Genomic DNA, 16,419 nt, shown 5'->3' with positions numbered 1-16,419 from the left:
GGAGATGCCGCCGAGAGTTTTCCTATTCGTTCTGGGCGCCCGCCTGGGTCCTCGGCCCTGAGCTGTCACCTGGACGCCCGGGGAGGGGGCCTGGCGCGCCCCCTCCGGGCGGAGAGGCGGGACGTGGCGGCGGGCGCGGGCCGGGGGGGGTGGGGCGAGGGCCGGGGGGCGGGGGCAGGCGCCCCGCTGGGAGGCCGGCCACGTGACTCCCGCTGCCCGGGTCGGGCCGCCAGGCGGGGAGCGCCGCGGCGGCCCCAGGAGGTGGCGGCGGGCGCGCGAGCCCGGGCCGCGCGGGACTGGCCGTCGGGGGTCCCGGGACGGCGGCCCCGGGGGCTCCCATGCCATGGAGAAGCTGGCGGCCGGGCTGGCCGGCCTGCGCTGGAGCATGGGCGCCTTCCCGCTCGACCTAATCGTCAGCCGCTGCCGCCTGCCCACGCTCGCCTGCCTCGGGCCAGGTACCGGGGCGCTGGGAAGGGCGGCCGGGGGGTCCGCGGGGACATCGGAGACTCTCCGGACAGGTGCGGGGGAGGGAACCGTGAGGATGTGGCCCCTGCCCTCCCGCTCCCGGCGCCGGTCCCGCGCAGCTCCGGGTGCGCCTTCCCTGGAGACCGGGAGCCCGAGAGCCGAGGGTCCGCCGCCTTCTGGGCCCCGCGCACGGGCACCGGGACAGAAACCCAGGACAGGCACTGAGGCCGGGCCGGGACAGAGTTTTCTGGGCCAGATAGAACCCGAAGCGTGGCGGAGGCCCCGTGCCCGCCCCGTCGGTGCATCCCTTTCGCTGCTGCTCTCAGACCCCCCGCCCGGGCCGCGCCCCCTCTGTCCCTTTGTCTCCCGTCTCTCACCTCTATCCTCCTGCATCCCTTGGGCCTCGGTCTCTGTCTTCCCACCGCCGCCGCCCCCAGCCCTGCTTGGCCCCTCTTGGGTCCCTTCTTGCACCTTCCTTTCGTGTCCTGGGGAGCTGTGTGCGGCCCCAGGCGGGCAGGCCACCTGGGGGAGAGACCCGAATGATTGGCCCTCCCGCCGGGCGTGCCCCTGGGTCCCCGGCCCTCCCCCACGTCTTGCTCCACTTCCCAGAGGCCCGGGTGCTCCGCTGATGGGACTGTGTGTGGGGGCCCGAAAGGGGACTCCTGGAGGCTGCACGGAATGAGGGGACCGTTTGGAGGAAGGGGAGCTGCTCGGCTGGAGGAGGGGCGGGAGCCGGGGCTGGCAGCCAGGCCGGGGGTTTTGTGTGTGAGAAGAATAGGGGTTTGGCCCGCGTTGGCACACTCGCTTCCCTGAATGCTAATGGGGCCCGCGGCCACAGGCTCCTCTCCTCTCCATGGGGCCCGCAGCCCCTCCTCCGACCCGCAGCCGCAAGGAGTAGGCACTGTGAGCATCAGCCTGTTTCTTGGGCGCGCTCCGTGGCGGCATCGGGGCTGGGGCCGTCGCCGTTGGACAGAGGTGCTCAGCAGCCCAAAGTCTTGTTCTCTGGGTCATCAACGTGTGATCCCGAGACCCTCCGTGTCAGCATCAAGGCTGTATGTGTCTGCCTGTGAATGGGCTAAGCGGGCCCTCGGTTCTGCCTGGCCACTTCCCACACATCCTCTTTGGCACAACTCCCTCCTGGGGGTCTTTTCTGAGCTCCCCAGTCTGGGCAGGCCTCTTTGGGACTCCCATGACCCCTCTGGCACCCTTGCCTTGAGTCCTGTACTCTGGTTGTCATAGTTTATTGTCCTAAGGCTGGGCTGCAGCCTCCTGGAAGGAAGACATCCTACCGAGTAAAGATTATGGACTTACCCAATGGATAAGTGAATGGTCTGGGTGTCTGTGACTGTGGTGGCTGTCGCTGTGGTCACCATGAGTGTGACTATGTGAACAAAAGTGTGTCTTGAAGTCTTAAAGGTCCTTGAATGTCTATGCATTTGGGAAAGTCCCCTTTGTGGGGCTGTGGGACTGAGTTGTGTCAGTGGGGTGACGAGCTCCTGTCACTGGCCCAGGTGGCTGCACTGGCTCAACTGTTGGGGACCACGACCCATGGCTGCTGGTGTGTGCCCTGTGTGGCTGTGGCCCGTGTCCCTGTGGAAGGGGGGTGGGGGTGGCTGGGGCTTAGGAGAGCTTTCTCTGCCCCAGGAGGGGAGGGGTTGGGGAGGAAGGCTCAGACACCCACCAACACACCCTCCCCCAAGGACCTGAACACATCCTCCGTTCCGCGCCCCCCCATGTCCGGAGCCCTCTGGCATCAGGATCAACCACTTCCCATTTGGTTGGGTGGTAGCAGTTTAGTAAGTTGTGTCTGAGAAGGCTGGGAAGGAGGCATCCCCCACCCCCTCTCTGCCCACCAGCTGCAGCCAGGAGACCGCTCCACGGGCCTCCTGGAAGCTGGGCCAGCCCCTCTGGCTCCCCTGGAAACCGTTGCTGGGATTGGAGCCTCCTGGGCCCAGGCCCCTCCCAACACCTCTGCCCCAGTGCAGCTCTCCCCAGAACTAGGTCCCCCCTCGAAGTACCCCCCCCAACCTCATCACTGTGTTCCAGAGCCTGGGAGGGTGAAGGGCTGACAAAGGGAGAGCCAAGAAACAGCCTCTCTGAGAGAGGCCAGCAGGTATCTGAGACGCTCCTCTCTCTCCTTTGAGGTCCCCTTAGTGTTGGAGGCTCCTGGGGCAGTGGGTGAAAAGGAGCTGCCCATGGGAGAGGCAGGAATCCGTTCCTCTAAGTCCTGCTCTTCTGACTCGAGTGATGGTATGGCTCTGGGGGAGCCCTCAGCTGGGACCCACAGCAGACAGCCCTGTCTCAGCCCTGTCTGTGCTTCCAACAAGACCCTCCTCACCTGGCTTGGGCACTGACTAGGGGGCTGAGAATCCTGCTGGTGGGCCCGTGGGCCAGCTCTAGTGTCTGCTGCTCCGTAAGTCCCCACTCTGCCCCCAGCTAGTTTGCTGCTCCCTTCTGGGAGTGCCCAGACACTCTCCCTCAACATCAAAGGTGGTCTGTTGTCTCAGTTCCTCACAGGTCTAAGTGCTCCTGGAGGGCAGGGCTGGCTCATCTGCTGGGAGGGGCTCCTCCCACTTCCCCCCTCGCCAGGGCCCCATGTGGCACTGGACCTGGGACAGCTGGTAAAGGACTCAGGGCTATGGCTGGGTTGGTTGCTGGGGCCCTGTCAGGAGACGGAGCTGGGGGCCCTGGGAGACGGGGCATGACTCATAGCCCTGAGGCCACAGCTGGCAAACTGCCTGTCCCCTGAGCATTGACCTAGACAGGATCATGGGGAGCTGTCCCCAGTCAGGGTCGTCAGGAAGAAGTGCGTCTTCTTACTCTCTCTGCCCGTCCTGATGTTGGCTTTACCTTTCTTTCCTCTTCACCCCTTGTCTCCCAGGGGAGTATGCCGAGGGTGTCAGTGAGAGAGATATCCTGCTCATTCACTCCTGCCGCCAGTGGACAACCGTGACAGCCCATACTCTGGAGGAGGGCCACTACGTCATCGGACCCAAGATTGACATCCCACTGCAGTACCCAGGTGTGCCCATCCAGGGACAGATGACCTAGAGCCACTGGGGGGTGGAGGCAGGAGGGTAGGGGGATGGGGCTTGGGAGAAGCTGTTGCTGATCCCCCTTTGCTTGGAGTCACAGGGCAGAGCGAGGGCCTGGCTGGAACGGGGCAGTTAGGGTCCAGTGGTTTTCATACTGTTCTCGGGAGTCCTGGTTTTCTTGTTGCAAACCTTTGAGTCACATTTTATTTGAAAATAGATTTTAAATGACTGATTAAAAAAATACCCACACTCTCAAATTGCTGTGAATCAAATCTTAACCCCAGTGAGCGATGTGGGGTGTGTACCGCGAGCCGCCTCATGAAGCCTCTTTTGTACAGACCCTCGGAGAGATTGTGGCCAGGATCTTCTCAGTAGCGTGTAACCGGAGTGCTTCAGAAACGAAGGGATGCCTGGCCTGATTATCTGCTGCCTCTGGCCACTATAATCCTGATCTTCCCAAATTTTTTTTTTTTTTATTTATTCGACAGAGAGAGATCACAAGTAGGAAGAGAGGCAGGCAGAGAGAGAGAGGAGGAAGCAGGCTCCCCACCAAGGAAAGAGCCCGACGCGGGGCTCGATCCCAGGACCCCGGGATCATGACCTGAGCCCAAGGCAGAGGCTTTAACCCTCTGAGCCACCCAGGCGCCCCTGATCTTCCCAATTTTTGTGTTAAATTCATTGCTTTCATTGATTGACTTTATAAGTGTTAAAATTTTAGGCTTTTAAGATTATGCTCATGAACTACTTTTGTCTTTTATATATATGATATTGATATCCTCCATCAGATTTTGTTTGAAAAAAGGATTCTGCTGGGAAAGGAAAGCATCGCCCTTGTATTTTACACACGATAAAACGGAGGGTTTAAGAGGGAAGTGACTTGCCCAGGGTCACCTGGCTAGCGGGCAGCAGAGTGTGGGCTAGAACCCAGGAAGATTTGCTCCTGGGCTGGTGCTTCCTTGCACCACCCTGGCAATGCAGGGTCATCGTCACCTGGGTGGGAAGGATGGGAATCTGGCCCCCTCCCAGTGAAGCCCCTGTGGGAGCCCACGATCTCACAGATCCTGTGTGTTAAGCCCATGGCTGCCTTCCAGACACTGAGCTGAGCATTTCCTCATTTTATCCTCATGGTCACCCTGTGAGAAAGTCTTATTCCATTTTAAACTCACATGAGGCTCCAGGAGCTTGCCCCCCACCCCTAGCCCTTCCTGGGTCTCCTCTGAACCAGGGAGATAGGACTAAGACAAAGGCTTCTGCTCTTTACAACAACCCTGAGAAGTTGGTAACCTTCAGAGCCCTCACATCCCATTTAAAAAATGAGAAAACTCTCTCAAGTGTCTTTCTGACCTGGGGTTCTGTCCTGAGCCCTTGAAAAGGCCTGCTTAGAAGCTAGAAACTTCCCAGGCTCGGGATCTATCTGATGTTCGTCTAGGAAGAGGTCCCCGGTCGTCTTCTTGAGAGAAAAAACAAAAATTGGAAAAAGCCCTCACTATCAGAAGAGTGAATTTACTGTCCTATTTCATTTGTGTGATTAAAAATCTGGGAAACCAAGGCACAGCCTCCTAGGGAAGAGGCTTCTAGTGTGGGAGGCTTCTAGCCCTTCCCCTATGTCTTTTGGTGCTTCTGAGTGCATGTGGACGGTGTGGTCATGGGGTGACAGCTGGCCTGCAGGAGAGGCACAACTCCATCAGCATCTTTCCAGTGGGTGGCTCAGTGGGGGAGGGGAGGCCAGGCCCCTTAGGAGCAGGCGGAGTAATGAGGAAGCTGAGTGCACAGCCCAGTTCCTCCTAATGAATTAATAATGGGCTGGGCTGGGGCAGTGGCTGTGGACCTGGGAGGGGCAGGAGGGGTGGTGGCAGGGAGGGGAGGGCAGCCCAGCATGGGGGGAGTCAGGGGGAACCTGGCTGCTTTGAGGTAGCCCCCGCTTCGAAGCTGGGTGGCTCTGGTCAGCACTCTGGGAGCTAAGCCGTATGCTTCCATTTCACAGATGGGAAAACTGAAGCCTACAGAGATTAAATTGTTTGCCTAAGGTCACACAGCTGGTTGGTGCCAGGGATGGGATACAACCAGGTCTGTCCGCCCCCAAGTGTGTGCATTTACCCATCATTATTGGAACGGCTGCCAGGCTCGGGTGCTGGGAGGAGGGGGAGACGAGCAGGGCTGCTTTGGGCTGGATGGGGCGCTGGGCAGCCGCATGCATGTGTTCTAGGAGGGGAGGGCAGGGAGCAGGGGCAGGCTTGCGGGGGTGGGGGTGGTAGAGGGGCAGGTCCCTGGGCCTGAGGGGCCTGCAGGGGGGGCGGGGCGTCTCAGGCAGGGGAAGGCTGGAGAGGAGGCTGCAGGGGGAGTAAAGGCTTCCAGGGGCTAGCGCCTGAGTCCCGGGAGGGCTCCCTTCCTTCCTTCCTCCTGAAGTAATGACCGGTGCCGGGCCCAGGCTGCGGTGGAGGGTGGGGGGGTGCTGGCTACCATGGTTACATCGATCCACCAGCCACATCCTCCCCAGGCTGCAGCCCTGACTGGGCTCCAGCTCTCACCACAGGGGGCAGTGGGCATTTGGCCCCACATGGCTGCTTGGGGTGGGGAGGCTTGTGTGTGTGTGTGGGGGGATGGAGTCCCAGTGAGGGAGGGGCAGCACTCCCCCAACTCCCACCACCTGACCCCTGACCTTCTTTGCCGGGCCGGTCCCCACGACACCCCTGCTGCCCTCAAGGGCTGTGGCACATCTTGGGAGAGCCTCAGAGTGGTTAGGGCAGGACTCCCTTCCCAGCTTTCTCCTGGGCACTCACCCTTCTCTTTCTCCGCTCTCCCTTCTTTCCTGCTTCTAGATGCTCACGGACTCTGTGCTTGGCCCTCTGTGCTTCCTACCCAGCACTGGGGAGGTCTGGGATTCCGGCTGGGTTTTGGGGAATCCAGGATCCCCCACACTGTACACAGAATGGTGTTTGTGTTCGTGCCAGGAGTACAGCTGTGGGCATTTTTCTGCGAAGAGGGTTCCCAGGGGGTTAAGATCTCTGCTCTTCCTCTTTGAGCCGTCTTCCCTCCTCCCGTGGGCTGGTGACCTTCAGTCTGTACTTCTGACCCGGAGTCCCCAAGCCCTGCCCCGGAATGCTCACCGCACCCCCCAACACCCCTGGAGGGCCTCCCTTGGTCCCAGGACTGGCTCCGCCCCACAACATGTCACTTCCCGGTTCCCGGTTTCAGGTAGCAGCTCTGCCAGCTCCATTTTTTTTTTTCTTTTTCTTTCCTGTATTTCAAGTTGTGACTTAAATTTCAGTTTACATACAGTATAATACTAATTTCAGGCGTAGTATTTAGGGATTCATCGCTTACATACAACCCCTGGTGCTCAGGACAAGTGTCCTCCTTAATCCCCGTCACCTGTCTGACCCATTCCCTGCCCACCTCCCTCCAGCAAGCCTCCGTTTGTTGTCTGGCATGAAGCGTCTGTTTTGCCAGCTCCGTTTGTGCTGCGGCTGGTGGCCCGAGTCCTTTCCTCCCCTGCCTCCTCCTCATCCACCACCAGTCTTCCTTCTGCAGACCTCGATGGAGTCTGCTTGATTTCGCTCTTCCCCCAGCTGCTGTCCCGGCCCCCCTGCAGCACGGACACTGGCTGGTTTACGTGACCGGCTGCCCCACTTTATTTACAGAGCTCAACTTGGATCTTGGCATTTCCTTGCTCAAAACACTATAATTGCTTTCATTTATTTTTCTTCCTTCCTTTTCTTTCTTTCCTTCTTTTTGTTCCTTCCTTTCCTTCCTTCCTTCCCTTCCTTCCTTTCGGAGGCTCAGATGACCCTTTATCGAAATACTTTCCTTTCTGGTTCTTAGTTAGTGGCGTATTCTCCTGCACCCCTGTTGTTGCCATCTATGATGTCACAAAGGTGGCAACCATCAACATTGCCACCTACAGACTGGGCAGATCCCAGGATCTCTTAAATGGTTCCAGAGAGTTCTCTGGCTAAAGACGTGTGCCACTTCTGTGAGGCAGTGTTGACAACTCCTCAAAAGTGATGTCTCCACTGTGATTCTGGTCATTCTGCTTCTGTCTCTTCGCGGTTCATTGAGGACTTTGATGATCAGAGCAGAGGCACGAGTTCAATCTGGGCCTTTCCATCCTGAACGGTCAGTGTCACTGTCTTCCTCACCACCGGCCTGTGGGCGAAGTCCTCACTCACCTTGTTTGGAGACAGAACCAGGGGCCCATCTTGTGGGCCCAGCACACGTGGCCCCAACTTCCCCACTGGTGCCCTTCAGATATAAAACTTTGATCTCATTGGGGTTGAACTTAGGCCAAAAAGCCAAGAGCTCATTTTTTCCTGAGTGGAATCCTTCCGCCTTAATCTGGCATTCAGAGCTCTTCATCACGTGGGTGCTACGTCCCCTGCTGTCTTCCCCTTAAGTCCAGGCCACAGGGACTCCCCGCATCGGGCAGCAGTCTGCCCTGGCGACTTGGTCTGGTTCATGCCAGCCCTTCTGTGTGCGTGGTCTGTTCCGTTAAACTCTTCTCATTCCCAAGCTCCCCTCGGGCTGCCAGGCAGGTTGCCTCTAATAAGTCCGTGGTCCTCTGGCTCTCTAGTTCCAGGTCCCCACTCGCCAGCCCTGGGTGCTCACTGTCACGCCCACTCTGTCAGAGTCCCTAGGTTTGCACCCTCTGTCGGGTCTAGCCCAACGTCTGGCGCACAGAGGGTGCTCCATAGCTGTTGGTAGAACAAATACATGCTTGGGCCGTGATGGCAGCAACCCCCAGGAAGACTGTGGAAGCTAAAGAGCCACCTCGTCTCCCCTTGGCCTATTGTCCCCTCACCCGAGATCCCCCTCTGTCTGTGGAAGGTCTGAGAAGAGGTCATCTGTCTGCATGTCTGGGAGTTTCACAGCCTGTCTTTGTGCTCAAGTAGGTGGGCACATAACACGTGTGTGGCCAGTGAGGTGTGACCGTTTACACAAGGCTGTCGGCTTTATGGATTAGCCTCCTCCTTTGAAAGTCCGTGTCTACTGGGGGCCTCCGCCGAGCCAGCCAAAGCCGCTCTGGACTTCAGGCTTGGAAGGCCTCCTCTGCGGGAGGGGATTTTGCTGGGCTCAGTTCAGAGGCCTCTGGGACAGTGCGGCTGGATGTTGGACCAGGGCAGGGTCTGGGAACAGAGCTGGGGCCTGAGCAGTGATTCTGGGGCCTCCAAGGCCTACGGCTGAGCCCCTGGTCTGCCCAGTGCAGCGGTGTGCATGCATTGGCCACCCAAGGTACTGGATGCCAGATCGAGACAGGGCCCCAAATTTCCTGCTCCAGCACCCTCAGATGAGGGCTCAGAGAAGGGAAGGGACTCGTCTAGGGTCAGAGCAAGTCAGAGTGGAGCTGGGACAAAGCCAGAAGCCAGCGTCTCCAGTGCCACAGTGATGCTGGGCTAGAGGCCAGCTCTGTGTGCAAGTGCTCTGCTGCCTCTCTGCATTTGGATTTCTCTGGGCGGGCAGCCGCTAACCTCCTCACCCACCCGCAAGCCCTCCCTGGGGTGCTAGATGCTAAGTCTGTGCTCGCGTTCGCCCTTGAGCCTGCTGACCAGCATCTCCCGCCTCCTGCTAGTGCAAAGCTGCCTTCTTGCCTGCTGGAGTTCCAGCGGGACTGGCTGAGATGAGTGTGGCAGGAAGGGACTAGCAGGCAGGCCTGCCCTAGCAGCCTGTGTTCTCCTTTGCAGGAAAGTTCAAGCTCCTGGAGCAGGCCCGGGATGTGCGGGAGCCAGTGAGGTACTTCAGCAGCGTGGAGGAGGTGGCCAGCGTCTTCCCTGACCGCATCTTTGTGATGGAAGCCATCACCTTCAGTGTCAAGGTCAGTCCTTGCCACACCAGGCAGGGTGCCCCGACGCTGGTTGGAGGGTTGCCCTTAGGCAGAAGGTGTCAGTGTGGCTCCTGGCAGTTCCTTGACAGCATTTGGCCTGATAGGACCGTATCAGGAGAGCTAGGTGAATGACCCTGGCCTGCAGAACTTTCTGGAAAGGGGGTGAGGCAGGAGTAAGTGTGTGTGAAGCATCATGCCCTGACTTGGAGGCCTTCAGGGCAGCCTGTTCTAGCATCCACTGCTGTAGGGGTAGTGGTTGTTGGGGGGGGTGAGGGGGACACAGTAGTGACAGTCCCCCGCTTGTGTACAGATCACCCTTTACTGTTTACCAACCCTTATCCGTCAACTCATTTCTCTTCACAGTAGTCTTGTTGAGTGAGTGGATGGAGCATTATTACTGCCCAAATTGTAAAGATAACGATAATACAAGTTCTCATTTATTGGATATTTCCCCAGTATGTCACTTTACATACAGCAGACCTTTCAAGTGAGTTACTATGGGAGGCAGTGAAGGCCCCAGAGGTAGCTCATTCAAGGCTGCACAGCTGCTCTGGGGCCTCTCCAGGAGGGAAGGCGCATCCCCGACCCCCCAGTCCAGTGGTCTTGATCAGGTTTCAGCCCGGAGAATGCTCGCTCCGCAAAGGGCGGCTTTCCCTGGGGCTCTGGCTAAGGCCTCCCCGCGTCTCTGGGCTCCGCAGGTGGTGTCGGGCGAATTCAGCGAGGACAGCGAGGTGTACAACTTCACGCTGCACGCGGGCGACGAGCTCACCCTCATGGGCCAGGCGGAGATCCTGTGCGCCAAGACCACCAAGGAGCGCTCGCGCTTCACCACGCTGCTGCGCAAGCTGGGCCGGGCCGGGGCGCTGGCCGGGGTGGGCGGCGGCGGCGGTGGCCCCGGGGGTGCGGGGGCCACGGGCGGCAGCACCAGGGCCATCAAGGGCAAGATGCCCTGCCTCATCTGCATGAACCACCGCACCAACGAGAGCCTGAGCCTGCCCTTCCAGTGCCAGGGCCGCTTCAGCACGCGCAGCCCGCTCGAGCTGCAGATGCAGGAGGGAGAGCACACCGTGCGCGCCATCATCGAGCGCGTGCGGCTCCCGGTGAACGTGCTGGTGCCCAGCCGGCCGCCGCGCACCCCCTACGACCTGCACCCGGTGAGGGAGGGCCACTGCTACAAGCTGGTCAGCATCATCTCCAAGACCGTGGTGCTGGGGCTGGCGCTGCGCCGCGAGGGCCCGGCGCCGCTGCACTTCCTGCTGCTCACCGACACGCCGCGCTTCGCGCTGCCGCAGGGCCTGCTGGCCGGGGACCCGCGGGTGGAGCGCCTGGTGCGCGACAGCGCCTCCTACTGCCGCGAGCGCTTTGACCCCGACGAGTACTCCACGGCCGTGCGCGAGGCCCCAGCCGAACTCACCGACGACTGCGCCAGCCCGCGCCGCGCGCGCCTCTGCCTGCCCGCGCCCCCGCGCGCCCCACCCCTTGCGCGCGCCCCCGGCCCGCCCGGCGACGGCGACCAGGAGTACGTGAGCCCGGACTGGGCTGGCGCCCGGGATCCCGCCGCTCCGCCCACGGAGATCCCCTACGAGGAGCTGTGGACGCACCAGGCTGCCGAAGGCCTCTCTGAGGGCCGGATGCGGCCCGCCCCGGGGCCCGACCTTATCTCCTTCGCGGCCCCGGGGCCATCCCGCCTGGAGCCTGAGGCACCGCCGCCTCCCGTCCCCCCCAAGTCCGAGGCGGTGAGTGGCCGCGATGTAGGCGGGAAGGGTGGGAGGCAAGGAGCCGAGCTGGGGGCTCGCTCTCCTGGGGGGACGGAGGTGGCCAGCCAGAGGCAAGTTCTCCTGAGCCCCAGGCTCCAGCCCCTGGAGTGTGTGACGGGATGGGGGGTGGGCAGGAGAAGGGGAGAAGAACAAGGGGAAAGACATAGGAGCATATTTGTAGTAAAGGATGCTAGAGACTGTGGCACTGGAAATTCTGGAGACAAAGATGCTAGTAGGTCTCTAGCTTGAAAGAATTTGGGATGGGCCCTGAAGGTCCCACAGAACAGGAATCCTTTAAGTTGTCCAGTGAAAAGACTGGTCCCATGATGGAATAAATTTAGAAATATGTAGTGATGATTCCTAGCTCACCCCCTCCTCACTTTGGAGCCACAGAACTTTGGTTTATTAAAGGCTCTGAGAAGTCCTGCACCAAGGAACCCTGTTTATGCCTAATGCAGAACTTCCCAACCATACTTGTCCACAGAAATGGACTATAGCTATTAACAGCCCTGAGAGTCCACTTTGAGTATTTGACCTATAAAAAAGGGGTACAGATGGCAGATACTTGTCTTTCCCTTTCTTCTCCCTGTCAATACCACTTTCCTTTCCTTTTTTTTTTTTTTTTAAAGATTTTATTTATTTATTTGACAGCAGAGATCACAAGTAGGCAGAGAGACAGGCAGAGAGAGAGGGGGAAGCAGGCTTCCCACCAAGCAGAGAGCCCGATGCGGGGCTCGATCCCAGGACCCTGGGATCATGAGCCGAGCCGAAGGCAGAGGCTTCAACCTGCTAAACCACCCAGGCGCGCCCCACTTTCCTTTTCCTTAAGGGACTAGGTTGACTAACCTGTTTTGATCTACTTCTGTATTCTCTTACACTCACGATGGATTTCCAAGGCCGTGGGAGATGGTGTATGTGGGCTCTCTCAGAGTGACACAGGCTGGAGAGGCTACCAGGGGTGGGGTGGGTGAGTAGTTGGAGGTAAGGCAAAGGCAGTCTCGTGGCAAAGTGTCAGGCCCAGACACCCTTCTCGCCCAGCTGCTTGGGAAAGGGAGGATTAGGAGAGTCCACTGCTTGGGACAGGGCGTGGAGTCATGGCCTTCTGCTTGCAGGTGAAGGAGGAGTGCCGCCTGCTCAATGCCCCCCCTGTGCCTCCCCGGGGTGGCAATGGTAGCGGCCGGCTCTCGGGCAGCCCCCCGGTGCCCCCGAGGTTCCCCAAGCTGCAGCCTGTCCACTCACCTAGCTCCAGCCTCTCCTACTACTCATCTGGCCTCCAGGATGGGTGAGCCCCTGCCTTCTCTTGGTGCTGGGTCCTCCTGAGGGGGACTGAGGAGGGGAAGGGCCGGGAGAGGGGAGCCAGAGCCAAGGGAGGAAGAGTCCAGGCCTGCCGCTCAGGGCGGATGGGCTGCTGCTTTTCTTTCCACCTTCCTGCTTCAGCTTGTTCCTGACGAGTGGATGGGGCCCTGCTCAGGTTCCCTCCAGCCTGGGATCGGCCACAGGGACTGCTCCTTGTTCTATTAAAGTGTTTATGTAATTCAGTTTAGTCTAATTTTTCCTGGGGTGGGAGAGGCTGGAAGACAGACATGGGCAGTCCCGGGGTGTGGGGGGGGGGTCTTGGGCCTTGGGGGCTGGGGCGCGAGCAGGCATTCCTGAGATCCGAGTGGCAGTCTCTGGCCCGGCAGAGCGGTGTGCTGTGTCCTAGGAGCCTGTGGCGTTTCCCTCTTGCACTGGCTTACCTTTCCGCGTGTGTCTCGCTCTCTGCCCACAGGACAGGTTCCCGCAGCGGCAGCGGCTCTCCGTCCCCGGACGCCTACTCCCTTTATTGCTACCCGTGCACCTGGGGAGACTGCAAGGCGGGCGACTCGTCCAGCCGCCCACCCCCGGGACCCCCGCCCTCGACCACGCAGCCCAGCCAGGCTGCCCGGGCCCTTGCAGAGCCTCTGAGCAGTCGAGCCACCTCCTTCCTGGGGGCTGACCCCCCCGTTCAGGCGTACCACAGCTGCCCGCCTCTGCTCAAGCCCTCTCACCCCCAGAAACGCTTTGCTCCATTCGGAGCTCTCAACCCCTTTTCGGGGCCTGTCTACTCCTCAGGCCCTTCAGCGGCCTCCTCTTCTGGGCCCACCACCAACTCGGGTCCCCTGGCTACCTCCAGCCCTGCCTTTTCTCCAGGCCCAGGATCCCCAGGCCAGGCCTATTCAGCTGCTCCCCCCTCGTGCCCCACCTCGTCGTCCTCTTCCTCTGAGTGGCAGGAGCCAGCCCAGGAGTCCTTTGATCCCTTCGAGCTGCGCCAGGGCAGTTCCCCAGAGCCCGAGCTGTTGCGCTGTCAGGAGCCCAGAGCGGTGGGGGCTCCCTGTCTTTTGCCACTTGGACCCCCCAAGGCCTTTGAACCGGAAGGTTTGGTGCTGCGGCAGGTCCCCACCCCGCTGTCACCGGTGGGCCTGCAGGGGCCTGAGGCAGGCGGAGCACGGCTCCTTCTGCCCCAGGGGCGCCTGGAAGGGCCTCCTGCCAGTCCCCGGGAGGGGGCTGCAGGCTGGGGAGGCCGGGATGCTTCCTCCTGGCAGCCCCCTGCTGACCTGTCTGCGCTCTCCCTGGAAGAAGTCTCTCGAAGTCTGCGTTTCATCGGTCTCTCGGAGGACGTGGTGAGCTTCTTTGCCCGAGAACGCATTGATGGCAGCATCTTCGTGCAGCTCAGCGAGGACATCCTGGCCGATGACTTCCATCTCACGAAGCTGCAGGTCAAGAAGATCATGCAGTTCATCAAAGGCTGGCGACCCAAGATCTGAGCGTCCCGGCTCGCGGCCGCACAGCTGGGGACGCTGGCGTGGAGGCCACGGGGGTTAGCCACGGGTCCGCGGGGGGGGACAGTGGGCCCAGAGCAGGTCCTCCTGTAAGGAGAGTCCGTGCCAAGACTGAGGCAGCCAGGCGGCCCCTCTGAGGGAATCCAGGGGAGACACACTAGGAAATGGGGGCATCTGGCCTTTGTGCTGAGAGGCACCGGTGTGTAGCTGGGCCCGGGGACACATTGCTGGGATTCCCACGGTGGCAGGGTGGGGTGTCCGAAGCTGGCCGGCATGGTGACCTGACATCCTCCCCCGCCCTTGTGGAGAGCGTCAGACATCTTGCACTTCTCAAGCTTGTAGGTTCAGGTTAGAGACAAGGGCAGACGGGCCATCATTTAAGCACAAATTCCCCAAGTGCCCCCCTCCCCCACCGTGCTCTGTGGGCTTTTGGCCTTGGTCGCCCCAGAGTCTGGGGGCCCTTCCTTTCCCCTTGTGTGAACTCGGGCCCTGGCCCCGAGCACAGGTGTGTCAAGCCTGTGCCGCTGTGCCTCAAGGCTCTGGCTCAGGGCGCCGGTTGGCGGGGAGGACTCCGGAAGAGCACAGCTCTGCCGCTGACCCGCTCACCTAGCTAGGGAGGCCGATGTTCCAGACTTCTCTAGCGCCCCCGCTGCTGCCTTCCGTCCTGCGAGTTGGGTCCGGTCTGAGGTTCTCACTCCCCGGAGAAGCGGGTAGCTTGAGGTCAGCGGCTCCTGGATTGAAGCGGCAAGTGGCCTCCAAGCACTCCCACTTCTGCCCGGCTCCTGCCCCCCTCGCTGGACTCCTGCAAACATCTGGTGTCCTTCTCTGGTCTGTCACTGGCACAGGTGGGATGGTTGGGAAAGAGAAAGCACCGTGGTTTGGGAAAACCGGCTTTCTCCCTGCTCCTGGAGCCCAGGCCTCCTGCGCTTGTGCCTATGCCTGTCAGGTCTCTGGGGCCTGGATCCGGGCATGGCAATCTGCTGGCACCGGGAGCAGGCTGGCCGCTGTGTCCAACCATCCGGCCCCCCCCACCCCCCACTCTCCTGGTCCCCCTCCCCCCACCCTCGGGGCTGCACTAACTCTCCTCACGCCACTAGCGGCAGGCCCCAGCCGGACCAGCCTTCTCTTCTGCCTTACCTAGCCTACCTACCTAGATATTTATTTGCTCCATTTTCCTCTGAACTATAGTGAGGCCACGCTGGTGCTCGCGCCCCGAGCAGTCGCCTCCGCTCCGGGCCAAGGGGAGTCCGGAAGTAGAGCACACACGCTGTTGCTGAAGCATCGGGCTTCCCGGCCGATCACTCTGTGAATCCTCATGGACTTGTGAAATAAATGCTAGAGCACTGAACAGGAGTCAGGGGGCAACTCTGGGTGTTGACCCTCTTCCTCTGGAGGGCCCAGGGAACCGGCAGGTACAAGGCATGGGCCTCCAGGCAGGGGAGGACTTTGGAGTGGGGTGTGCACGTGGCCCACTCCTGGGTTCCCTTCCGAAAGCCCCTCCTCAGCCCCTCCCCTACAAGAACCTTCCATCTCCCACCAGCATTTCAACGGAATTCCTAGTGCTGCTGAGTGGAAAGCTCCCTGTCCTCAGCCCGGGCCCAAGTTTAAGTTCCTGCACTGACCAGATGCCCACCCGACGCCCTCCCAGAGCCCCCATTTAGAATCCCGTTAATGGCTCTGCGGAGAGCATCCGTTCCCTATTTCCTACTGGTCATCTGAAAATCCCAGCACACAGGTGGCTCGGGTTTTGGGTCTGGCTTCGAAGCACCCGTGAGTGGTCCGTGGAATCGGCGCGAGGCTCTCTGTCCACGCGTCCCAGCAAAGCTGGCGCCAGGGGTCGGCGAGGCGCCGGCACGTGGAGCAGAGGCAGGAGCAGTGGGTCACGGCGTGCTGGGACTTCGGTTCCGCACATGTGCAGCGTGGGCCCCTCCACCGGACTGGGCAGGAGCCCCGAGGCTGCTTCCACACAGTGGGGGCTGCTGCCGCCGGCACAGGAGCAGAGGGACTCCCCGGCCCAGAGGGCACCGGGAGGGCGGAGCGCCGGTGGGTTGGCTCAGCACTCCTCGAATAGCTCACCATGTGGTTTCTGGTGATCCATCCATCCCTCCGTGCTCCGGGCCAGCCAAGACGAGCAGGATCTACTGGCCGGGAAAATAGTCTCTCCTCTGCTTCACTCCAGTGTTAACATCCCGAGAGCACATGAGTTCCACTGTGAAAAGCACTGGGTGCCATGGTGCTACGAGGCATTACAGTTTGGGGAAGGAGGTCTCTTACACCCTGGCCTCCGAGCCTGTGGCACTTCGCCTGCTCCGTTCAGTCAGGCCTGTCTCCCACAGCAAGCGGAAGCCTGCTGGAGCGGGTCTATACAGCCAGGTTCCGAAGGCTTTAGTGTGTTAAGTCCCCCTTTATCATCACAGTCGCTCTCTCAAGGTGCTGCTAGAACTCTCCCACCACATTCACACCCCAAAAGCCCAGGGCTTTAGTCTAGATCCTTGAAGGGAGGGGCTTAACCCAGAAAGACAAAAGAAGAAAAAGGGAGGCAGAGA

The 16,419-nt window shown here is 60.4% G+C and overlaps 1 protein-coding gene across 2 annotated transcripts; it reads left to right on the top strand.

Moving 5' to 3' along the window:
• Positions 1–343: 343 nt before the first annotated feature.
• On the top strand, positions 344–13,858 carry LOC111154197 (GRB2 associated regulator of MAPK1 subtype 2). 2 transcript variants are annotated; one of them, XM_022513648.1, is made up of 6 exons: positions 344–455; positions 3,347–3,487; positions 9,179–9,309; positions 10,017–11,054; positions 12,188–12,357; positions 12,844–13,858. In XM_022513648.1, exons 1-6 carry the CDS (start codon positions 344–346, stop codon positions 13,856–13,858), a joined length of 2,607 nt encoding a protein of 868 aa, XP_022369356.1. The 2 variants fall into 2 exon arrangements, with proteins under 2 accessions (XP_022369356.1, XP_022369357.1); XM_022513649.1 differs by lacking the exons at positions 344–455; positions 3,347–3,487 and having other exon boundaries at positions 9,184–9,309; positions 12,844–12,928; positions 13,325–13,858.
• Positions 13,859–16,419: the final 2,561 nt, after the last annotated feature.

This window comes from Enhydra lutris, unplaced genomic scaffold (genome assembly GCF_002288905.1).
Source record: "Enhydra lutris kenyoni isolate GAN:26980312 unplaced genomic scaffold, ASM228890v2 scaffoldscaffold35, whole genome shotgun sequence".
NCBI lineage: Eukaryota > Metazoa > Chordata > Mammalia > Carnivora > Mustelidae > Enhydra > Enhydra lutris.
Note: the sequence above shows the minus strand (reverse complement) of the source record. Positions and strands in the feature narration are given on the sequence as shown.

Bases quoted from the DNA above. Each gene is read 5' to 3' on its own strand.
- LOC111154197 (XM_022513648.1), top strand. From the start codon at position 344: ATGGAGAAGCTGGCGGCCGGGCTGGCCGGCCTGCGCTGGAGCATGGGC. The intron at 3,488-9,178 runs GTGTGCCCATCC...TCTCCTTTGCAG, and splicing joins CATCCCACTGCAGTACCCAG to GAAAGTTCAAGCTCCTGGAG. The intron at 11,055-12,187 runs GTGAGTGGCCGC...TTCTGCTTGCAG, and splicing joins TCCCCCCCAAGTCCGAGGCG to GTGAAGGAGGAGTGCCGCCT.